Source organism: Octopus sinensis, linkage group LG5 (assembly GCF_006345805.1).
Source record: "Octopus sinensis linkage group LG5, ASM634580v1, whole genome shotgun sequence".
Taxonomy (NCBI): domain Eukaryota; kingdom Metazoa; phylum Mollusca; class Cephalopoda; order Octopoda; family Octopodidae; genus Octopus; species Octopus sinensis.
Genome location: NC_043001.1, coordinates 21,767,839 through 21,784,222, shown reverse-complemented (window position 1 = coordinate 21,784,222; position 16,384 = coordinate 21,767,839). Strand labels below are relative to the sequence as shown.

Below are 16,384 nucleotides of genomic sequence, written 5' to 3'. Positions count from 1 at the left end.
CAACAGATTACTTTCTAAGACTATATATATATAGCAGTGTTGTGTGTGTATTAGATTTATGAGCAAATAATTTTAACTCTCGGAAGAGTTTGTAAGCATGAAATATAAGTTTATTGTTATTACTCTCTGTAAATTCATTAGAAATTAATATCCTAATTATGGTTTACTGTAACAAAATTATTTCTGGCGTATTTAATAAAAAATTCTTTATTATTCTAATAATGAAAGGTTGGGGAGTAATCGATTTGACTTAAATAATTTGTAACAAGTAAAACTTGTAAATCTATTCTGTGTGTAGACAGTGTTTAAATCAATATTTTCAACAATCCAAATCAATTAGTATGTCAATTTTCAGCATTTGATATTTGGTTTCAAATTTTGGCACAAAGCCAGCAAGCTCGGGGAATTGGGTAAGTCGATTATATCGACCCCAGTGCTCAGCTGGTATTTATTTTATCGAACCGAAAGGATGAATGGCAAAGTCTACCTGGGTGGGATCTTGAACTCAGAACATAAAAATGAACGAAATGCCGCCAAGCGTTTTGCCCAGCTTGCTAGCGATTCATATCATATTACCATGTGATTTGACTTGTATGCATTACGTCAGTTTTGATCGACCTAACCTCCAATTGAGGGCTCGTTTGTTGGCCACAGCTGTTTTGTCATCTTGCAGATATTGTCTATACTTCAATAGAAATTTTACTAGCTATGTATGATCAAATAATCTAATGTTCAGCAACATCAGAGAAATGATACTTCTCAGTTAGGTGACAGACTTTATGTACGATTGACAGCTGCTCCATTTCCTAGGCGTGATAAGTGGGAAGGACAAAAAAGGTACATAAAATATTGAAGTAATATCTGATGTGTACCTAAGATCTGAGTTAGGAATTCACGGTTCAAGATTTATGGAGTTTTGATGGTTTGTTGCTTGCGATGAGTAAGTTGTTTAGAGTTGCTCATTGGGACTAGAACTAGTTTGCTGTGTTTCAGACTGTTGTACAGAAATTAACTCTTCTGACGACAACAATTGTGCAATTCAGTGGCCTTTGGCAACGATGACAAGGTATTCAATAAATTGATATAAAATAAGGTAAACTGAACTTTTGAAACAAATTCCAATGAAGTCAACTGATTTGACACGGGCAAGATAGCTCTGTTTATGAACATGTAGTGTTTACAGAAGATGCTACATGTAAAGGAGAATAACTGTTGTCTGTTGTGAGCTGGTAATCATTGATGATTTTATGTGATAAAGTTCATTTTAGAAGAATATTTTAAAGAAAAAAAATGGCAATTAATATACATGTGACTGGAGAGTTATGTAAAAAAGAAATAATGTAGATAAACTAATGTCAATTTGATCTCAAAATTTTAAGGTTATTCATAAATTGATGATCATTTAACTGGTATTCATTAAATTATGATATCATGTATTGCTTCCTATGAAGTTATACTTCATCTCATTGTGGAGGCGCAATGGCCCAGTGGTTAGAGCAGTGGACTCGCGGTCGTAGGATCGCGGTTTCGATTCCCAGACCGGACGTTGTGAGTGTTTATTGAGCGAAAACACCTAAAGCTCCACGAGGCTCCGGCAGGGGATGGTGGTGATCCCTGCTGTACTCTTTCACCACAACTTTCTCTCACTTTTACTTCCTGTTTCTGTTGTACCTGTATTTCAAAGGGCCGGCCTTGTCACTCTGTGTCACGCTGAATATCCCCCGAGAACTACGTTAAGGGTACACGTGTCTGTGGAGTGCTCAGCCACTTACACGTTAATTTCATGAGCAGGTTGTTCCGTTGATTCGGATCAACCGGAACCCTCGTCGTCGTAACCGATGGAGTGCTTCCACTTCATCTCAACCATTTTTAGCATAAGAATTTTAGTCCTTAATTTTGAATCCTAATTGTATGCTTTTACAAAATTACTTTTACTAGTTGTCATTATTATTTCTTCTAATTATCTCAAATTAAGTCAGTTCTATATAAATAGTCCTCAGGGTTTTGTTTTTAGAATTTCCCAATATTACTGAATTATATTGTTGCCACTTGATTCATTTCTTTGATAAACAAATACACTTCAAATTAGCATCCACTACCCTCCTACATATTTGTCTATTCCTTAGATTCATATTTAATGTCCAATAGATTACACTCAAGCCATTTATTTTTCATTCTTTGTACATTCTCTTGTTTTCACTTCCCTCTTCAATCTCAATAAAATATTGCTTTTTGAATCATCTAATGCAGTGGTTCTCATTTTTTTTTTACCTTTGAATCCTATTTTTCTCTGGTGGACCTTTAAAGCATTTCAGTATTTAAAAAAACCCTATTTATGCTTTTATAATTAAATATTATTAGGAATTGTACAAAAAGTTGTTAAAATAATTTATGTGTTGTAGAAGCATAACCAGTTTATTGCACATAATTTTTAACAACAAAATCTTAGGATGACCTCAGTTGAGAACCTCTGATCCACAGTCATTCTTTTGAAAGGTTTATTAAAATTCTGAGAATTTGTCTTAACGTTTTTCAGCTTCTATTAGCTCTAGTGACTAGTATTGATTATGTCTCATAAATCAATGTTTCTCAACCCGGAATTAAAATTTTTAACGGGTACAATTAGTTTGCACGTGAAGACTAATTCTATAAAACATGTTTAAACAAAACAAGCCCAAGGAAGATAATTGTATAACTAAGGGCAGACAATCCAACATAAGTTCATCTTTGGGTCAATGGTAAGTTGCCTGACCTCTTGGAAGTAGCCATCAAATTCCTTTAACTTATATTTTCCTATCTTAAAAAATTGAAGAAAGCCTTGTAGAACATTGACATAGGTATGTAAAAAATCGAGGTGAATAAGGCTGGACCGCTTTTAACCGTAGGTCTGCTCATCTGTCAAAACTGAGGTAAGACTAATGGTGGAAAACAACAGAGCATATTAATTGAAGAAAGTTCTGGTGCACTTAGAATATTTACAAAGTACATTGCACATAAGGAGCTATAAAATAATACTAATAATGATACACACACACATCCTCAACCATTTTTAGCATAAGAATTTTAGTCCTTAATTTTGAATCCTGATTGTATGCTTTTACAAAATTACTTTTACTAGTTGTCTTTATTATTTCTTCTAATTATCTCAAATTAAGTCTGTTCTATATAAATAGTCCTCAGGGTTTTGTTTTTACAATTTACACACAATACTGTGTGTGATGCTATGTAAAAACCACCCAATACACTCTGTAAAGTGGTTGGTGTTAAGAAGGGCATCCTTCCTTGGAAACATTGCCAAAGCAGGCAGCAGAACTTGGCACAGTTCTTTGTCTTGCGAGCTCCTGTCAAACCATCCAGCATGGAAGGCAGACGTTAAATGGTGATAATGATGAATTAATAAAAAATTTCTTGACTTAATATAATATAATGAAATTATTGTATACAGTGCTCAGGTGCACCACAACTTGTCAAAAGTGTGTATAAAGCATATGCAGTAATGTACAAATGTCTGGGAAGGGAACAGTGTATGAGTCAGATACATGCTTGTGTGTGTATGGAGGGGAGAAAATCAGGTGTAGTGTTGGCGAATCTCAGGAAGCAAGGAAGTTTTGAAGGATGCAAAAACAATAATTCCTTAATTCTTTTGTGTCATTACTGCTTTCTAATAAGGAATATTTCAAGAAATTTCATCAAAAATGCTTACAAAGTCACATGAACATAATAGACACATCCCAAATTTCAACACATATATCCAGGGAAAATGTTTCTAGTGCAACTGTCATCAGTTTTTATAATATTTCTATTGTATTTGCAGGTATACCTTGAATTCCTATGTTTCTGAATTCCCCCTACTGTTGTAATATACCTGCAAAATGGTATATGAACAAGCTTACCTGGATCAAGACCATGGCTCTCAAGCAATGACTGTGCTTTGTGAATTATGGAAAAAACAAACTCTCTGTGATGCTACTGTTCAAGCTGGATCATATAAGATTAAAGTAAGAATTCTCTTCAATTCCTTGTTAACGTTTTAGGGATCTTTTCACTTTGACTGGCAGATTTTTAAAATAATTTCTATGTAACTAAAAAATTTTAAACTTCGTATACTGGTAGAATGTGTATATAAAATATCTTTTTCTCTTGGCTTTATTAAGAAAATTCTGTAGTTTGTAACATATTTGTTGTTTAATTTCTTGCATTTGGGCAATTTCAACCAATCAATGATGTCTATTGAGGTGAATTCAATTTCTGCCGTAACATTTTCTGGCGACGTCATATGAAAATCTGCCGGTCAAAGTGAAAAGATCCCATTTTAGCATTCAGATTACTCTGTTAAATGTATTGCTTATTTTGAATTAGTAATGCATTATCTTGTAGATTCAAGATTTCAATGATGTGATTGCTTATTTTTACAATGATCTATTGAGTCAAGTACATCAACATCAAAATAAAAATCAAAGGGAAATTGTAGTTGTGATACCTGTGCCGGTGGCATGTAAAAAGCACCATCCGAATGTGGCCGATGCCAGCGCGCCTTGACTGGCTTCCATGCCTGTGGCATGTAAAAAGCATCAACTGATCGTGGCCGTTTCCAGCCTCCGGTGGCACGTAAAAAGCACCCACTACACTCATGGAGTGGTTGGCGTTAGGAAGGGCATCCAGCTGTAGAAGCATTGCCAGATCAGACTGGAGCCTGGTGCAGCCTCCTGGCTTCCCAGACCCTGGTCGAACCGTCCAACCCATGCTAGCATGGAAAACGGATGTTAAACGATGATGATGATGTACTGGGTGTGTTTTTCTTGACATCAGTGCTACAGAGATACCATGTCATTGTCATGTCTAAAGGGACTTCACAACACCATATCTGTGCTTGCTTACCAGCCTCTTTTTACAGAGCAAGAAGCACAAATGGTAGTGATATGAGGGATGTGGGAAAGCAAGATGAGTGAGAGGAGAACTCAATACTCTGAGTTAGGTATGAATATTCAAAGTGATATGGCAAGGGGGAGGTAATTCAGTGGATAAAGCAATAACAGAGGGATCTCAGAGACCCAGAGGGAAAGGAATATGTGTATGCTGGTAGATAGGGTGACATTGGGTGGAGACAGGCAATACAGGAAGTGTGGATGAAAGTAGAGTGAGCTGGGCACAAGGGATCTAATGTAACCACCTACACATCGGTGATGAGGTTAGGCAGAGGGGTTGAGTGATGAGGATGCTGACATGGTGGATGGAAAAAAGTGGGTCCTGTACCAGAGAACTGCATAAAGGAATGATGGGGAAAAGGTTATGTGTTACATGCAATAAAGAGTATGAAAAACGCTGTGAAAAATTGGTTTAAAGGGGTGAACAGTATATATTGCAAAAGATATATGTTGTACAAAAAAAACCCCAACCCAGAAATGTTCAGAGTGGTTTTGATGGTCACATATGTTCTCTGAGTGCTTTGTAAAGAGTCATAAATTGATTTAAAACTCAAGTATGGTGAGGAAAAAGATAACAGGTTTTTTTTTAAACAGAAAACTGATGTTGTTGGAGAAGACTTGTCTAGCCATGGAAGCTGGTGGTAGTGTTGCTAGAAATTGGGATTTGGATCTATCTATATCTCTGCCTCCCCATTATTCTGTCTCATCGCACCATCTATGCAGCAGGCATGGCATCAGATCAGTCATTATTCAATTCCCATCCATCACCATACTTACTGTCTTTAATCGCTCTCTTCTGCATCTATCTATATCTCTGCCTCTCCATTATTCTGTCTCATCGCACCACCTATGCAGCAAGCATGGCATCAGATCAGTCATTATTCAATTCCCCTCTCATCACCATACTTACTGTCTTTAATCACTCTCTTCTGCATCTATCTATATCTCTACCTCCCCATTATTCTGTCTCATCACACCACCTATGCAGCAGGCATGGCAGATCAATCATTATTCAATCTCCCTCCATCACCATTCTTACTGTCTTTAATCACTCTCTTCTGCATTACTCGATATCATTGACACTAGGCATTACTCTTTCTCTCTCTCTTACCATCACCTGCCTTTATTCATCACTCTTTCTTTCTCTCTCTCTCTCATCATTCTTGTATCATTCATTGTTGTCATACATCAACTACTCTCTCTCTCTCTCTCTCTCTCCATTTATTCTCTGTCATTTCCACTACTTTATTTTCATTTCGTTGTACATGCATATTGATGTTGTACATCCAGCATAGCATGCTAGCTTCACTTCTTTCTATTCCTCACATATTCTCTGCATTCATAACAAACATACAATCTGTGAGATAGGCCTTCTATTACCAGCAAATCAATAGTTCTCTTAACTTTCTCTAACTGGTCCTTATTCTAGCAACTATACTTATAGAACATTCTCCTCCACTGCTAATTAGGTCACCTAGATAACAGAAACTATCTACAACCTTTGGGAAACCTCATGGCTATTTGAGAAAATCTCCTTTCTGTGTGTCCTTAGTGTGTATTGCTTCTGTGCACCTGCCACAAACAATGTCTACTTTCTCTGTTGATATTTCTGTGATTCCACTGCACCTCATATGTATCAATAGTTTACGCTGTGGAGGTACATGGCCTAGTGGTTAGAGCAGCGGACTCGCAGTCGAGGGATCGTGGGTTCGAATCTCAGACTGGGCAATGTGTGTGTTTATGAGCGAAAACACCTGAGCTCCACACGGCTCTGGCAGAAGGTAATGGCGAACCTCTGCTGACTCTTTCGCCACAACTTTCTCTCACTCTTTCCTCCTGCATCTTGCAGCTCATCTGCAACGGGCCGGCATCCCGTCCAGGTGGGGAACCTATACACCAAGAAACCAGGAAACCGGCCCTTATGAGCCAGGCATGGCTCAAGAAGGAACAAACAACAACAACAAAATAGTTTACACAGGGTACACAATATGGAATTTCTTCTGTCCATTTTCCTAGAACTTTGGTCTTTGCTAAGTTAACTTCAATGCCCTTTGATCCCAAGTTTTCCCAAGCCCTGCTGGACTCATACCTTGCTACCATGTCAGCAACTGATAAGCTGTTTGTTCTTGGAGATTTTAATGCAAGAACAACCTCCACATGGACTATGCACCAAATATGATCTGGCCATGGCTACTTACATCTTTTTCTAGCTTTTTCCAAAGAGGTTTTTGCAGCTGATGTCCTCTGCAATTTAAGCAATGTTGGACTACATACTTAGCTAATATCTTGCATGTGTGTGTGTGTGTGTGTGTGTGTGCACATGTGCGCATGTGTGTCTGTGTGTGCATACATGAAATTTATATGAAACTAGCACTATGACCTGCCAACGCCGGGTCATAGTGCTAGTGCATGCATATACAACTGCGTGCGTGCACACATACACACGAGTACTGTGCAAATCTCCGACCTATCACATACAGCTAGCTGGCATTCAATTGGCTTATCAAGTTTCGGGCATTTTGATTGGGTTTTGGATAGAAAATTCACAAAAAAGTCTCTTCTATTGATTTTTTATATGGCTTTGCGGGGTGACTGGGGAAATGTAAAGATGTGCACGACCACCCTTGGACGGTTTTGAATGACCATAGAATGTGTGAGCCCTCTAACTGAAAAATTGTGGATTTGTATAAAGGACACGCACACACACACACACACACAGAGACAGACATTTTGCCGTTTATATATATAGAGATGTGTATATTTATGACATATTTAATAATTTGTTGTAGGTTCACAAGACTGTGCTAATGGTGGCTAGTCCAACGTTGTTGGCATTGTGTCAGAATGGACCTTGTGAAGGACATCTTCAAGTTCAATTACCAATTAATCTCCGTGGCGTGGATGCTCTTCACTGTTTTATAATGTATCTTTATGAAGGACTCCTAAATTTAAATGAAGAGAGTGTAATGGAGGTGCTTAATATAGCATCTTATCTTCAAGTAGAAACTGTAGTAAAATTTTGTCTCTCTTTCTTGGACTCTGCAAAAGAACAAAACGTTGTACTTAAAGCTGCTCTCTCCTCTCCATATGACACCTGTTTGTATAAAGTACTTAATGAATCATTATCCAAATCATCAGAATCAACCACTAATAAAAATAGTAATTGGGTTTACCAACCTGAAAGTACCAATATCAAAACTAAAATCATCCATAAACCTCTCAGTTTGTCCTCATCAGAAACGAGCATTGTTATTTCCGAACGGAAAGATAAAAGCTTCTATGTTGAAAATTTAAATTTCAAGGGCAACTCACTTTCCTCTTCTCAGGCTGGAGAAAGTTCTTCATCTAAGAATATTTCTGAAGCTTCTAACGAAGCCGTCCAAATACAGTATAATATAATCGATGATGAAATCAAACCAAATATAGCACCCCAGAATTCTTCAACTTCTGAAAACTTTGTAGTACAAGAAATATCAGAAACATACTCATTTTCACAAAATAACAATCATTCTTCTCCCTCGTCTGATTCTCATTTATTAAAATTAAAAGAAACCAATGATAAAATTGACTCAAAATTGCATCATAGGTAAGTACACCTTTTCTAAAAAATGACTAGTATAAATGAATTGTTTTCAGCATTATAATTTCAAACCAAAATCAAACCAAATCAAAATAGATGAACATCAATGGAATTTGTATCTTTGTGGTACCAGTGCCGGTGGCACATAAGAAAACCATCCGAACGTGGCCGTAGCCAGTACCGCATCGACTGGCCTCCGTGCTGTGGGCACGTAACAAACACCATCCGATCGTGACCGTTTGCCAGCCTCGTCTGGCACCTGTGTCGGTGGCACATAAAAAACACCATCCGAGCGTGGCCGTTCGCCAGCCTCGTCCGGCACCTGTGTCGGTGGCACATAAAATCACCCACTACACTCTCGGAGTGGTTGGCATTAGGAAGGGCATCCAGCTGTAGAAACACTGCCAGATCTGACTGGCATGGTGCAGCCTTCGGGCTCCCCAGACCCCAGTTGAACCGTCCAACCCATGCTAGCATGGGAAGCGGACGTTAAACGATGATGATGATGATGATGAATTTCAGAAGCTGCTGTCATCGTAAATCATAAGTACTCTTCAACCTTTTTGATATCAATCTGCATGAGATCGCCCTTAGTTTTTTGATAGACATTTCCTATTTTAAAATGGTCTGCATTAAGGTCTTCCATCAAAATTTTATGTTAATTTTATGTTAATTTATGTTAATTTATGCCAACTTCATAATGACAGTTATTTTACTAAATTCGTCATTATTTTCAAAATTAATTGAAACAAAAGTCAGTGAATTTCATCAGAAATATGGCAATGAAAGGAGATAAGGAAATAGAAAAAGAAGTACAACTGTCTCTAAGAATAAAATAATTAAAATTCTGATAGTTTGTTAATGCCATGTTGAAAATGATGCCTCTCTGTTTTTAATATTCATTCAAGCATAAATCGTTCTGATTGAGTTTGAAAGATGAAAATTTGTTTTGGTAAGCATTTAATAAAAAAAAAACAAACATTTGTTCGGAAACCCTTTCCTGTCTCTCTCTGTCGACATCCTTTGTCCATTTTCATAAGGTGTAGTTCATAATGCACCATAAATGATGACATGCAAGATGCACTTCTTGTCTAAAAATGAAAGGTTTCAAAAAATCCACCCTGGGTCCTGTATGCAAAGCTAGGTTTCCCATAAGCTAGTTTTGTCTCTGATGCTAGCTACTATTGCAGACTTATTTTAATCAAGACAGTCTCTTCTACCTAACCTATCTATTACTTGTTTCAGTCATTAGACAGTGGCCATGCTGGGGCACCACCTTGAAAAAATTTTAGTTGTATGAATTGATCACAGTTTTTAATTTTTCCATTAAAGCCTTGTACTTATTCTATTGGTCTCTTTTGTGGAACCAATAAGCTATGGGGATGTGAGCATATCAGTGCTGTGTTAAGCTGTGATGGGTGACAAAAGACAGATACGTGTGTGTGTGTTTATATATATAGTAATAATAATAAATGTAGCCTTTTAAAGCCTAGCCAGGCTCATGGGCTCAGTTTCCCTGTTTCTATGGCGTATGTGTTCTCCTGCTGGACGGGACGCCAGTCCATCGTAGCCCGACTCATTTTTGCCAGCTGAGTGGACTGGAGCAACGCGAAATGAAGTGTTTTGCTCAAGAACACAACGCATCGCCCAGTCCAAGAATTGAAACCACAATCTTACGATCATGATGCCGACACCCTAACCACTAAGCCACGTGCCTTCACTTCTCTCTCTCTGTCTCTCTCTCTACCCATGCTAGCATGGAAAGCGGACGCTAAACGATGATGATGATGATGATGGTCTTCTTTCAGCTTCTGTCTATCACATCCACTCACAAGATTATAGTGGAAGACACTTGCTCAAAGTGCCACACAGTGGGACTAAACCCGGAACCATGTGGTTGGGAAGCAAGCTCTTTTACCACACAGCCACACTTGATTCCATATTAATAATATTCAGTTAGAATGACATTTTTATTATTACTTGTATTGCTATTAAAACTGAAGTGCTTTTGTAATGTTTTGCAATGTACTGCTAGATTGCTTTAAATATTTACATGTTTTAAGCACTTAAAACTTCTTTTCTTGAATATATGCTGCTGAAATTGGGGATGTGTCTAACATGCCCATGCATCTTTTATGCCATCAAATACAGCATTTGATGTTGTGCACTCAACAGTGATCAATCTACTCTACTTTAGCCATTGGTCTCTGTGGCTGTATCATCATTAACTTATATCTTTTACAAAGCTCTTTTAACATGATAACATTTTGTAGCTTGATTTTTGTGTTTCAGAAATGTGACTAATTGGCCTTTTTATAGTATGTGCAATCAAAATTAATCATTTTAAATATAGGCATAGGAGTGGCTGTGTGGTAAGTAGCTTGCTTACCAGCCACATGGTTCTGGGTTCAGTCCCACTGCATGGCAACTTGGGAAAGTGTTTCTACTATAGCCTCGGGTCGACCAAAGCCTTGTGAGTGGATTTGGTAGACAGAAACTGAAAGATGCCCATCATATATATGTATATGTATGTGTGTATGTATATGTTTGTATGTCTGTGTTTGTCCCCCCAACATCGCTTGACAACTGATGCTGGTGTGTTTACATCCCTGTCACCGTTAAATGACGGGGACGTAAACTGATAGAATAAGTACTAGGCTTACTAAGAATAAATCCTGTAGTCGATTTGCTCCACTAAAGGCGGTGCTCCAGCATGGCTGCAGTCAAATGACTGAAACAAGTAAAGGAGTAAAAGAGTATAGAATTATATTAGCTGAGAAAAAAAAAATCTATGCACTTGCAATTAGCCATGTATTATTATTGTTATTTGTGGAAAATTATGGATATTATGAAAGAGAGTGATGTACATCTTTTATTTTATTTGTTAGAGTTCCAGTTTGTTGTTCATGCTTTACGGAACAGAACTGTTTCAGTTCAAGTATTGAAAAGTAGCATTTTAATTTCACCATCATCATTATTTAACATCGTCTTTTCCATGCTTGCATGAGTGGAATGGAATTTGTTGAAGCTGATCTTCTATAGGCAGATACCCTTCTCTCATCAACACATGCCTGTTTCCAATTAAAATGATATTTCCCCACGGCCAGACATGTTTTCATGGAAGACTGGAAACGAGCAATATCATCATCATCATCATCGTTTAACGTCCGTTTTCCATGCTGGCATGGGTTGGATGGTTTGATTGCGAGCTGGCAGAAATGTTAGCGGTATTTCGTCTGCCGTTATGTTCTGAGTTCAAATTGGCCGACCGGTTCACGGAACACCTCTGAGACATCCGATTTGGCATTGACACCTTGGTCTCACACCATTTCCTCTCTACCAGTCACTCTTTGCAACACCTGTCCTTGCACAGGGGCCATCTGGACTCCCATTTTTGCTGTGAACGGGGATTAATCTTCTCTCTTCACTCCTTTGTGCCACATGGGCTCAACTCTCCTCCCCACTTCATCTAACCTCTCCTCTCACACCTACTTCCTCCCACCCACCTTTCCTTTCTTGCTCTGACTCCTAACTTCTCTTCACTCCTACTCTCCTCTCTTCACTCCTAGCCACCTTCTCCATTCCCCCTCTCCCTTCATTGTCACCCCTCCCTCTTAACCCTACCCCTACACAATCTTTTACTGGTTGATGTGCATATACATATATGTATGTTCATTTGTGCATACATGACATTGCATGGCCATGTGGTTAGGGTGCTGCACTCATGATTGCAAGATCATGGTTTACTCTGTAAATTGATTGGTGTTATGAAGGGCACCCAGCCATAGAAACCATGCCAAAACAGACAGCTCCTGTCAAACTGTCCAACCCATGCCAGCATGGAAAACAGACAATTAATGATAATGATGATAGCGAAGCTTTTTTTTAGTTGTCCTATCTTTTAGTTTTAACTTTACTATACTTTGGATTTCTGAACTTGTGAAAAAAGCTGTTCTTGATTTTCTTTTATCAAATTGTTTTAGTCATTTTTTTTTATACCTTTTTACTTTACAGCTTTTTGATAAACACATCCTCTTTTTTTTTTCAGTTTTGTATGTTTTGTCTTATGCTTAATTCTTTGTAAATTTTATAAATAATTTAAAAGAAATCCTGAATGGCCATACTTATAATCTTTAAATTCAGCCTTAAACAGGTTAGGGTGCTAGAGAGTAGTTTGATGTTTCACTTCGTTCATGTATGTTGCATGCTTTCAACTGGCTCCAGTTGTCTGTTTTGGCATGGTTTCTATGGCTGGATGCCCTTCATAACACCAATGAATTTACAGAGTATATAGGCACAGGAGTGGTTGTGTGGATAGTAGCTTGCTTACTAACCACATAATTCCGGGTTCAGTCCCACTGCGTAGCACCTTGGGAAAGTGGCTTCTACTATAGCATCGGGCCGATCAAAGCCTTGTGAGTGGATTTGGTAATCCATCCATCTTGATTACTTGCTATTCTTGGGAGGGTCATGGGAGTAGAGTCCTCAGGCTCCTTCTCTGTAGGGTCCTATCAGATGCAGCTGTCATTAGACCTTCTTGCAGGATTCCCAACCATCCAACCATCTTGTTCTTGGTCTGTCCCTGGTCACCTTCCAGTTGGCTTAGCTTGAAGAATCTGTCTTTCAGTTCTTTACTGTCACATTCTAATCACATGTCCATAGTACCAGAGCGGTGACCTGTCTGTGTAGAAACAGCAGCTCGACTTGGAGAGATTCCTTGATCTGTGAGTTATGCTGCACCATGTTGAGTAACATTATTTCAGAGATCCTTTGGAGGAATGCCATTTCTGCTACTTGCATTCCTGATTATACTCTTTTGGTCATTACTCAACATTCATGAACATAGGTGAGTATTTGGTAGTAGTGGGCACTTTAAATTGAGAAGTTGAGCAAAGTCAATGGTATCTAAGGAGCTAGGAGTCATCAGGGGTCAAATAAATTGACAGGTCAGAGAGTCAGTCAGAAATTTTCTCTGTGTGTGTGTGGCATGTGTACAGGTACGATAAACACTGAAAATGTACAGAAAATAGACTCCATCAACTGCCAGAGAGGTAAGCAAGAGGTAGTAAATAGCTTCCGTTATCTAGGTGACCAAGTTAGTAGTGGTGGTGGGTGCTCCAAGAGCGTAGCTGTGAGAATAAGATTATGCTGGGCAAAGTTCAGAGAGTTCCTACCTCTGCTGGCAACAAAGGGCCTCTCCCTCAGAGTGAAAGGCAGATTGTATGATCCCTGTGTGTGAACGGCTATGCTACAGAGCAGTGAAACCTGGGCTGTGACAGCTGAGGACATGTGTAGGCTTGAAAGAAATGAAGCCAGTATGTTTCGCTGGATGTGCTGTATCAGTGTGCATGTTTGACAGTGTAAGTTGGGCAGAAGAGGTGTCATATGTGATGTACAAGAGAGACAATTGTGCTGGTATGGTCATGTGATGCATATGGACGAGGTCAGCTGTGTAAAGAGGTGCCGATCTCTAACTGTGGAGGGAACCTGTAGTAGGAGGTAGATCCAAGATGACATGGGGTGAAGTGGTGAAGCACGAACTTTGAACTTTGGGCCTCACTGAGGCAATGACTAGTGATTGAGACCTTTGATGATATGCTGTTGTTGTTGTTAAGCAACAAGACGGGTAAGGGTGATTAGGTGATGGTCTAGGGCTTAGGGGCAGGAGACCCCAGACCTTGGAAAAAAAAAACTTTGGTCGTCTTGTTGTAGTCGAGGGCTCTTCGTTGACGCCCAACACCACTGGGAGGTGGCCCTCAAAGTTGCTGGAAATGGAGATTTCCAGGTCCAAATTCTTGGATGGTTGATGATATGCTGTGTTTTAGAAGACTCGTCAAGCCAAGTGAAATTGTAGTCGTGGCTGATGTTGGTGTCACGTAACTAGCATCCATGCCAGTGGCATGTGAAAAGCACCTTTCGAGCATTGGGCTTCACGGAGGAAAGTAGCTGATACTGGTGGCACATTAAAAACTCCTTTTGAGTGTTGGGCTTCATGGAGGCAATGACTGAGACCTTTGGCATTATGTTGTGCTTGAGAAGAAGACCCATCAAGCCAAGTGAAATCACAGTTGTGGCAGATACCGGTGTCATGCAAATGGCACTTGTGCCAGTTGCACGTAAAAGCACTCATTACAACTCTTGGAGCAGTTGGCATTAGGAAGGGCATCCAGCTATAGAAACCATGCCAGATCAGACCGGAGTCTGGTGCAGCCTTCTAGCTTGTCAGCCCTGGTCAAACCATCCAACTCCTGCCAGCATGGATAACGGACATTAAATGATGATGATATATATATATCATTTACCATCCGTTTTCCATGTGGAGGCACGTGGCTTAGTGGTTAGGGTGTCAGCATCATGATTGTAAGATTGTGGTTTCGATTCCTGGACTGGGAGGTGCGTTGTGTTCTTGAGCAAAACACTTCATTTCACATTGCTCCAGTCCACTCAGCTGGCAAAAACGAGTAACGCTGCGATGGACTGGCATCCCGTCCAGCTGGGGAACACATACACCATTGAAACCGGGAAACCAGGCCCATGAGCCTGGCTACGCTTTAAAAGGGCGCATTTATTATATATTATTTATCCGTTTTCCATGCTGGCATGGCTTGGACAGTTTTACAGGATCTGGCAAGCCACGGGGTTGTACTGAGCCCCAGTCTGTTATATGTTTTTTACAATTGAATGCCCTTCCTAATGCCACCACCTTACAGTGTGCAGTGAGTATTTTTTTTTCCCTTGTCAAGCAATGGCATGCAACCTCATTCCTCATTGAATTCACCTACTGCAGTTTTCCAGGTCGACCAGAGAGCCATCTCAAGGAGATTGGCACAGCAGCTGAAACCAACTCAAGGTGGTTGTGATTGATTAGAGATTGCAAGTGGAATCTTTCTGCAGGTGAAGACTAGATCAGTTCTTGCTGCCCTACTCAGGTAATGTGTACAGGCTAAAGGGCAAAACACTTGTGACCCTGAGATACCTGTTGATGATAGTGAAGGATTACCAGCATTGAGGTGGATTTAGAAGAATTTTCAAAACCTCTGAGTAGCTCCTGCAGTTTCTTATTTCTTTACTGCCCACAAGAGGCTACACACAGAGGGGACAAACAAGGACAGACAAACGGATTAAGTCAATTATATCGACCCCAGTGTGTAAGTGGTACTTATTTAGTCGACCCCGAAAAGATGAAAGGCAAAGTCGACCTTGGCGGAATTTGAACTCAGAACGTAGCAGCAGACGGAATACTGCTAAGCATTTCACCTGGTGTGCTAACGTTTCTGCCAGCTTTCCACAGTTTCTACATGAGTCCCTGCAGTTTCTACATGAGCAAAGCCTCTCTGATGTTACTTCACCCGAAGAAAGGATTGCCTCCCTTATACTAACTGTAACCAGTAGATAAAAGATGTACAAAATTGCTTTATCATCACCGAAATACCAACATTTGGAGAGAGCATACACATATACAAATATTATTTTGATGCCAAAATTCCATCAGATTTTACATTTGTGATCATCTTGTTACTGAAGATCATAAATATGGCACTAGTGGTTGTATCTTATCTTCCAACCTCAAAATAAAAACTATAAATTGAGTACCTTTTTCTCCAGTTTGTAAATGCAAGCATTTAAAGAATTATTCACACGTGTCTCTATTTTTATATGTAAACCCATTTGTCTGTATATTTGTATATTTGATGAAGATGGAGAGCAAGCAGAATCATTAGCATGTCAGACAAAATGCTTAGCAGCATTTCTTCTGTTTTTACATTCATCATCATCATTGTTTAACATCCGCTTTCCATGCTAGCATGGGTTGGACGGTTCGACCGGGGTCTGGGAAGCCAGGAGGCTGCATCAGGCCCAGTCTGATCTGGCAGTGTTT

The 16,384-nt window shown here is 39.3% G+C and overlaps 1 protein-coding gene across 8 annotated transcripts in view; it reads left to right on the top strand.

Moving 5' to 3' along the window:
• The window catches only part of LOC115211989 (gastrula zinc finger protein XlCGF48.2), a 38,795-nt gene that overhangs the window by 2,568 nt on the left and 19,843 nt on the right, over positions 1-16,384 (top strand). For 6 of the 8 annotated variants that reach the window (XM_036503210.1, XM_036503209.1, XM_029780767.2 and 3 more), the window contains exons 2-3: positions 3,815-3,998; positions 7,715-8,511. In XM_036503210.1, coding sequence (XP_036359103.1) covers positions 3,873-3,998; positions 7,715-8,511 — 923 coding nt within the window. In that variant the 5' untranslated portion in view covers positions 3,815-3,872. Of the gene's footprint in view, positions 1-397; positions 1,094-2,536; positions 2,739-3,814; positions 3,999-7,714; positions 8,512-16,384 lie in introns of those variants that run through there. The other 2 variants (XM_036503211.1, XM_036503212.1) reach the window with 2 other exon arrangements.